At 37.3% G+C, this 8,624-nt stretch overlaps 1 protein-coding gene across 1 annotated transcript; it reads left to right on the top strand.

Annotated features, from left to right (window-relative positions):
- The first annotated feature begins 4,983 nt into the window (after window positions 1–4,983).
- Window positions 4,984–7,084, top strand: LOC110889488 (peroxidase 24). The gene is made up of 4 exons (XM_022137019.2): window positions 4,984–5,331; window positions 5,644–5,838; window positions 5,959–6,124; window positions 6,587–7,084. The coding sequence occupies exons 1-4, from the start codon at window positions 5,008–5,010 to the stop codon at window positions 6,994–6,996; spliced, it is 1,095 nt and encodes a 364-aa protein (XP_021992711.1). The 5' UTR covers window positions 4,984–5,007; the 3' UTR covers window positions 6,997–7,084.
- Window positions 7,085–8,624: the final 1,540 nt, after the last annotated feature.

Raw genomic sequence — 8,624 nt, forward strand, 5'->3', positions numbered from 1 at the left:
ATTAATTTCTGTCATTTTGAAAAACCTTTTTGATCATATCAAAACGAACACTTCTTATTGGAAACTCTTTATCAAAATATAATTTTCAGAATCATTCAAAGTATACACAACTTCAAATGTTTCATCATTCAAATTAGATTTTGACAGCAAAAACTCTTTACTATAAACCCGTTTTCCCGACGATTTTGAACTCTTTTCAGACGAACTCGAACTCCCAACTGACTGACACGAACTTTCGGACTCGGATTTTGACTCTGACTCCTCATCTTTTTCCAACACCTGATCGACCACTCTTTTTATCAATTCGGACTCATGATCTGTGTCGGACGCGGTGAACGTGACGTCAATATTGTCCGGTAAAACATCGGTTATCTCGGATTCTAACTTAATATTGACCGCCTGTTTTAGTTCTTCCTCGTTAGGTTTTCTAGGTGAGTACCTGATGCGGGCCCAAGTGTGAAGGAACGGGCTATTTTGTATTTGGAGGCCCAAGACCGCGTAACAAAAGGGGCTTCACTAAAATGGCTCTAACTTGGGCTACGGGGGTCCGTTTTGGACGTGCGACCAGGCGATTCGAACGTGAGAACGAGCTCCATCTTGCTGCAAATGGCTTACGGCGGTTTGGGTCATCGTACGGGCCGAAAAACACTTATTTCTATTAGTTATTTGCATTTTTATGGTTTTTGGACTATTTTGGGCATTTTGTTTTAGGCCGTGTGTTTGTCCCGTTATCTTTTTTAGGCCTGTTTCGAATTTCTGTTCTTATTTATATGTCCCTTTAGTAAATGAAACAATCAGACTTGAATTTTGAGAAAACTGAATTTTCACTTCAAATTATGTGCCCTTTGGGTTGCAATTTGGGGGTTGGGGAAGAACTACACGGGTATTCGTTGAATCAACGTGTTTGATCTTCATTTATCGTACCACGCACTACATCAGTACCCTTCCCAAATCGGAGGCGGACACTTATTATAACAGACACCCTGTTTCTTACCAGTATCCTTCTTCTTCTTTGACTTTGTTTCTTCACCTTTAAACGCTTCAAAACCTTCAACTGTTGGATAAATTCTATCGATTATGTAGTCACAACTTGTGTAACTTCACAGCAATCTTCTGATTCTTTCATTCTCAACTGCTTCACTATCCAACTCTTTCTTCCACTTTGCACATTCTTCTATGTACAAGTTGATCTCTTTCTGCTTTGACATCATGGTAGCATTCATCATCTTCAAAGCTTTCTCTCTTTCAGAGTTAGTCTTCTCCAGACTATTCACAGTTCTGTTTAATACATCATATGACTTTTTCAAATTCTTTACATCAAACAACAACTATTCTTTCAACTTTTCTGACTCACTAAACCTCACATCTTTTTCTATACATTGTTTACAAGACTCTAAACAAGTAAGACAGGGTTTTGTGATTTCAACAATCTTCTCGACTTCAACTATCTTTTCAATTTCCACAATCTTCTCAACCACTTTGACTTCTTTCATTTCCTTTGCAGCTTTCCTCTCTTTCAGTTTCTTCAATTTTTCTGCAAAATAAAATTCAAAAGTGTCAGAAGATAAATGAGTTTTTCCAAGATTTATCTGTTCCATCTCTTCATCATCACTTGTTTCTGATGAACTATTTTCAGATGAAACAGGTCCTTCATCTTCACTTTTCTCTTCATCAGATAACACTTCTATCCATTCTTTCAACATTTCTTGCTTTCGAACAATCTGAGCAATAAACGCTTGAACATTTGAATCAGCTGGGATGTATTTATCCCAGCTAAATCCTTCAGCCATTTTCTCATCATCTTGATCAACGATGCCAAAATAAGCTTTCCTGTTTGCATCCTCTACCATTTTTCCATGTGCCGTTTGAGGTTCTTTTTGTTGATGCGGTTGATGAGTGATTTGCTGATAAATGGATTTCCTATAATAATCATCTTTCCCAGACGACTCCTTTGCTCCTCTCGGCTCCTGATTCTTGCATTCTCTTTTAAAATGACCTTTCTCCCTGCAACGAAAACAAACAACTTTAGATTTATCAAATCCTAAGTTAGAAAGGTTTGCATCCAAGAAGTCATTTCTTCCTGTAATCAATCTAAACTTTTCTGCTCTCCTCAAAACACTCGCCAATGCCCATTTAATATCCATTAGTTCCAGCTCCTCTGCATCAATCTGGTCATAATCTTCTTTTGTGGGCATTGGATTGCCAATTTTTCCGGCAATCAACCCTTCATAAGACTCTAATGCAGTGACCAATAATCCCATATGATTCTTTACAACTTCTTCAGAATAATTTTGTCCATTTTGAAGATGTAAAGCTACATTACACTGAATCAAATGACCATTCCCAGCAGATGCACTTTGAACACTTGGAGGATTCACATTTGAAAATCCACTAGTGTTGACTGAGCTTGAACTAGATGTTCCTGATGAGTTCCCTGCACTAAAAGTTGTTTGAATTTTTGGACTCGCTTCAATTGTTTGAACATTTCCTTTATAATACAGTTTGATATCTTGTTGATGACTTGAACTGTTCATTCTAGCAATTTTCTGCTGCTTAAGATCTTGTGCCTCCAGCTTCTCAATAAACTCTGCAATTGATAGCCTGCTAAACTGTCCGGAATTCTTCAGTATCATCAGATATGTACCCCATTCCTTTTGTGGTAACGCGTCAGCAAGCTTTTCTACCCATTCTGCTGGAGTTTTTGTAATCTTCAACTGTGACATGGTGCGCACAAGATGACAATATCTCTCAATAAGACTCTTTGTTGTTTCACCAGGCATACACGTAAACAATTCAAACTCCTTTTTCAACAAAGCTGCTTTACTTTGTAACATTTCGGTACTTCCTTCAAATTTCTTTTTAAGAGCTTCCCAGATAGAATAAGCACTTTCATCATGTTGAAGCAACACAAATATATCCTCAACAAAGCTGCTTTACTTTGTAACAGCTTGTTCTAACAAATTGATCATCATTTTTTCTGCTCTCTCTCTCTCTTGCTCAGTGAACTCTGAAATGATTTTACCGACTCCCACAGAATTCTGTGGCCTCTCATACTGAGTTTCAATACTTTCCCAATCCTTTAAATGATTTGCCTGAACCCAATTCTCGAACCGTTTCTTCCATCCATCATAATCTTCAATTCCCATAAGTTTCGGGGGTTTTTGCATTGTTCCGGTTTCATTCTCCATGGTCATGGTCTTAGCAATGTCAGATGGATTAGTCGGGGTTGTAGCAAACGCGTTGTAGAACTCAGTATCCATTTTTCAATGCACGTTGTTCAAATACAGGCACTTTGGAGCGAAATCAGGGTTTGGTGCACCCTGGAGCGAAATCAGGATGTTCCTTGGGGCGAAATTAGGGTTTATTGCACCCTGGAGCGAAATTAGGAGTTATGGGTGAACCTTGGAGCGAAATTAGGGTTATGGGTGGACCTTGGAGCGAAATCAGGGGTTATGGGTGTACCTTGGAGCGAAATCAGGAATTATGGGTGGACCTTGGAGCGAAATTAGGAATTATGGGTGGACCTTGGAGCGAAATTAGGGTTCTTGGGTGCCCTGGAGCGAAATCAAGATGTTCCAAAAAGCGAAATCAGAGAATGTCCATATGAGCGAAATCAACTCGGAGGGCAATTTGGTCCATTTTTAGTCCGATTTAAGGTGTGAAACTTTCAGGGGTTTATCTATGATCAATTTCCTACAGTCTGTGAAAAATTGAGCAAGTTTTGACCGTAAAATCTCATTCTGTTGATGAAAGAAGGTGTAGAAGTAAGAAATTTAGATGAAATTTAGCTAATCTCTGCAGAACTCCTCCTCCTAAAGCTCTGATACCACTTGTAAGATCGTATTCTGACCCAAACGAGTCTATCAGAGGAGTCTTGATCAGTTACAGGTGCGGAAAACAAGTAACCAACGTAGAAACAGCTAGATATTCACTTAAATCACGCTTTTGATTGATATAACAGCTTGTACAGTCAAATCTCACACCGGCAGCACCTCGGTATGGAAATCAAGAAGTGTTACAAATGATTTCATTCATGGGCTATATATAGTGATCAGATTTCGCTCATAGTGACATGATGTCCATTGGAGCGAAATTAGCATCCTGATTTCCCACATAATGACATGTCCATATATGTGAAATCAACTTTCTTGAGAAATCACCACTACTACTCTATATTCCCGTACAATGTGCCCTGGTCTAACATTCTAAGACTAAGACTCGATACAAGACAAAGTCGACAGATGCATGCACTAACATTGTTCAACATGACTGGTGGCATGATCCTGGTCAGTCACATGCCTCGCCGTAAAATTTCACATGTGGAATTTGATGGTGTGACAGAGGATGAAGAATTAGGGTTTTTTAAGAGTATATAGATGCGGTTTAGTGATAACCCCGTCTAATGGTTTCTTGAATTCGTATAAGACGGGATTAGCTTGAATTTTCTTGAATATTTTATGTAGTTATTGATTTTAAGACAGTGTTATTACTTGAACCCCGTCTAAAGCAAATATTGAACCTCGCTTCGATTTGTAGCAGTGGTATGTATTACTAGAATTTTGCCCCTTTGACATTTTTTAAAAATAATATTTTCTATAAAATATTTCAGTATCTTTCTGAAATATATAAATCTCATTTTAAAATTAAAATTCAAATCCAAAAAATATAATTTTAAACCGAACCTTGCGGTTAAGGGTGATCTGATTGATTTTCTCAATCATTCATTTTCTTCAATGTTTAATAAGAAAATTGATATATGTATTCCATGTTTCGACGACCATGTCTAATATGATAAACAAATATGCATTCATATAAACACCGAGTGATGAACGTATTATTATTATGATTAAAAGTTCAAAAGAAAATGAATGATTGTTTAGTAAAATATTGTCACCGTTACTGGCGAACTCCAGTTTGGCATTATGACATATGTATGCCTATATAAGGTGTTGGAAGGGAAGGTTCAAACATACAAAACATCAAGTGAAAGAACCCACAAAGGGAAATATGATGAAAACCATTCTTGTATTTTTGGTTGCTTCCATTTTGGTGATTGGGTGCATGGGTGGTAAAGGTCACGGTCACCATCATGGTCATGGTCATGGTCATGGTCATGGTCATGGTCATGGTCATGGTCAGGGCCGCGGTCATGGTCGGGGCCATGGTCATGGTCTTGGTGGGGGTTTGCAGGTGCATTATTACCAGAACCGATGTGGTTCGATGGGTTGGGTTGAAAAGACTGTAAAGGATATCGTATGGAACAAAGTTGCTGCAGATCCTACCCTGGCTCCCAAGCTTCTAAGGCTTCATTACCATGATTGTTTTGTCAGAGTAAGTAATCAAATCATCTTAATGGGAATTTTATGTATTTGATTAATTAAACGTCAACGCGTTAGTGGTTAGCCTTAAGTCATTTTGGCAAAGATCTTAGGTTCGAAATGGCTAGTTCTTATTGTCGGCGCAAGCTGATATTTACTTCATCTAATTGGTTAGCAAGGTCCTGTAGAGGCCTAGGGTCAGTGAGTTTTCTGGTAACCAATTACTAAAAGAAAAATATATTTGATAATAAATCACTTTGAGCCCATTGTAGATTATTTGGAGCCAAAGTTCCACATTAGCAATAACTAACTTTTGAGCTTGTAGGGATGTGATGCATCAATTCTATTGGATCCTACTCAAAACAACACAGAGGCAGAAAAGACGGCTAGACCAAACAGATCTCTTTCTGGGTACGAGGTAATTGATGAAATAAAGACAAAGTTGGAAGCCGCTTGTCCGGAAACTGTTTCATGTGCTGACATTCTTGCCTTGGCAACTAGAGATGCTGTTTCCTTCCAGGTAAGTGATTTACACCAATGACCGAAATTTTCATGATCTTGAGTTTTATAACAAAGTAGCTACCGCTACGTACCTTATTTGTCGAACTCATGGTTTCATCGTCGTCATCGAAAATCGCAGTTTAAGAGAGAAATGTGGCCGGTTTTTACGGGAAGGAAAGACGGAAGAGATTCGTTGGCATCGGAAGTCAGTGAGAATTTACCGTCTGCGAACGCCAACTTCACAACCCTCCTAACCCAATTTGGAAACAAAAAGCTTAACCTCAACGATCTTGTCACACTTTCGGGTATACATACTACTATGTATACATGTATGCATGTATATATGCAATATTTTGGATTAGTAGGTGTGTTTTGGAAGTCTGTTCGCTATCCTATAAGCAAAATCATGCAAGTTCTGACAATGTCTTAGGAGTTCGATGGTATGGCAAGCGAAGTGGGAAAGTTTACACGGGTGACAAGCGAACACCATAGAGTTTTTCACCAAACTTAACCTCACCGTTGCGTATAGTTTTTTACCAAATTCATGGAGTTCGCTTGTGTCCAAGCGAACTTGTCGAATTCGCTTGAAGAGGTAGCGAATTTCCTAGAAAAAAATGCGTAGACATACTTAGTTGAATTAATCCTAATCCAACTACTAATCCAAAAATATTTGTATATATGCACGTATGCATGCATGCATCTATATATATACTTCTTTTCTACACCATTTTGTGTTATGTAACTAACCTTTTTTTGTGATTAACTAGGGGCACACACAATTGGGCACTCACGTTGTGCCTTAGTCTCCAGAAGACTTTACAACTTCACAGGAATAGGGGACGCTGACCCGTCTCTTGATCCGGCTTATGCACAAACATTGAGGAAACTATGCCCAACCCCAGTGAACCCATCCACCAGTCTTGAAATGGATCCTAAAAGCTCTCTCACTTTCGACTCCGATTACTATCGCGCCTTAAATAAACATAAGGGTCTATTTGTATCCGATGCAGCATTACTCACGAACCGACAATCGGCTTTGGTGGCACAGGTTTTAGAAAACCCTGCGATATTCTTTGCTCAATTTGCTAGGTCCATGGTGAAAATGGGGGCTGTTGAAGTTCTTACAGGTGGTCAAGGAGAAGTTAGGAAAAATTGTAGAGTTGTTAATGGTAAATGATAACACTATAAGACTTGATTCCTTGAATTGTATTGTTTTTCTTGTAATATGTTCAAATTTATATATTAAAGTGTGCTTTTGACCTAAATCCTATGTTAAAACTAGCTTGGCTAGATTTGTTAAAGTTGTGTTCAGAAAATAAAAAAAAGCGGTAAAATAAGTTGGTTATTGGAAAACGAAAAAGTTTTAATGGTCACTTTTGAGAGTTTAAATTTACACATCTCTCTTCTCTATCTTTTTCTATACATACATATATATATATATATATATATATATGGGCTACTAGAATGAGAACCACCTCGAGTTGTAAGAACCGCGAGAACTACACCCCACGGAGCGCCGTTCGCCATGATTTTTTTTTACAAGTAGATGTGTGTATTATAAACACAGCCGTAAAAAATCATGGCGAACGGCGCTCCGTGGGGTGTAGTTTTTTACACCACAAGTTTGGTGTTTTTTAATTTTTTTTTCTTTTTTCTTTTTTTTCACCAAACTTGTGGTGTAAAAAACTACACCCCACGGAGCGCCGTTCGCCATGATTTTTTACGGCTGTGTTTATAATATACACATCTACTTGTAAAAAAAATCATGGCGAACGGCGCTCCGTGGGGTGTAGTTCTCGCGGTTCTTACAACTCGAGTTGGTTCTCATTCTAGCGGCTCCCTATATATATATATATATATATAGATATATATATATATATAGAAAGAGATGGAGTCAAAACAGAAAAAAAATTGAAATTAAGATGTAAGAATATGAGAATAATGAAAGCTTATTTTTTATATGAAAGCTTATTTTTTATATGAAAGCTTATTTTTTATATCCTATATATACATTCGCTCCTCTAGACTCATCTCATGGAGTCCCACATGAGGATATAAAGTGATAAAATTTGGTGGAAAATATTCCTCTAACAAGTGTTATTTTCTCGCGTTACACGAAGTTACAAATTAATTCGGTTGATATCAATTTAATTCGTAGAGAATTCTAACATAGACCGACTCATTCTAACTAATATAGGAAATTCCCTCGTGTAGGCTCGTACATACTATGAAGCCATTGTAATGTTTGTGACGAAGATAAGCTTTAATAGACGACCCACATCTATAGTTGACAACTCATTTGAATATGATTGTTTTCAACTTGCATGTATGTTTCTGAATTTAAAACACGTTGAATTTATCTTTATGCTTTAAACCAAGAAATCAGTCAAATCTAATTTAAAATATACCATTCATTACTTTAATAACTCACATTGCTTCTCATGATAAAACATAGTTTGTAGTCTGACATCACCCGTATAAAGGTATAATTGTCACTCATTTAATCTCAGTCGTACATTACTTTAATAACTCACATTGCTTCTCGTACTTATTTGATAAAACATAGTTTGTAGACTGACATTACCCGTATAAAGATATAATTGTTTAAAATGTAATGGAAATGCTCGATTTACAATCATGATGCTATCGAAAATTTTTATTAAAGAGCAATTATTCTTCTCTTTAATGTAGGATTGAATTAGCTAGTTACCTCACGCGACATATACTACCATCCCTAATGCAAGTTGGAAAATGTTATATATACTATTTTCACCAATGAAATTAATGTACGTTTTACAATTTCTT

The sequence above is a fragment of the Helianthus annuus genome, chromosome 7 (genome assembly GCF_002127325.2).
Source record: "Helianthus annuus cultivar XRQ/B chromosome 7, HanXRQr2.0-SUNRISE, whole genome shotgun sequence".
NCBI lineage: Eukaryota > Viridiplantae > Streptophyta > Magnoliopsida > Asterales > Asteraceae > Helianthus > Helianthus annuus.

Bases quoted from the DNA above. Each gene is read 5' to 3' on its own strand.
- LOC110889488 (XM_022137019.2), top strand. From the start codon at position 5,008: ATGATGAAAACCATTCTTGTATTTTTGGTTGCTTCCATTTTGGTGATT. The intron at 5,332-5,643 runs GTAAGTAATCAA...TTGAGCTTGTAG, and splicing joins ACCATGATTGTTTTGTCAGA to GGATGTGATGCATCAATTCT. The intron at 5,839-5,958 runs GTAAGTGATTTA...CGAAAATCGCAG, and splicing joins GAGATGCTGTTTCCTTCCAG to TTTAAGAGAGAAATGTGGCC.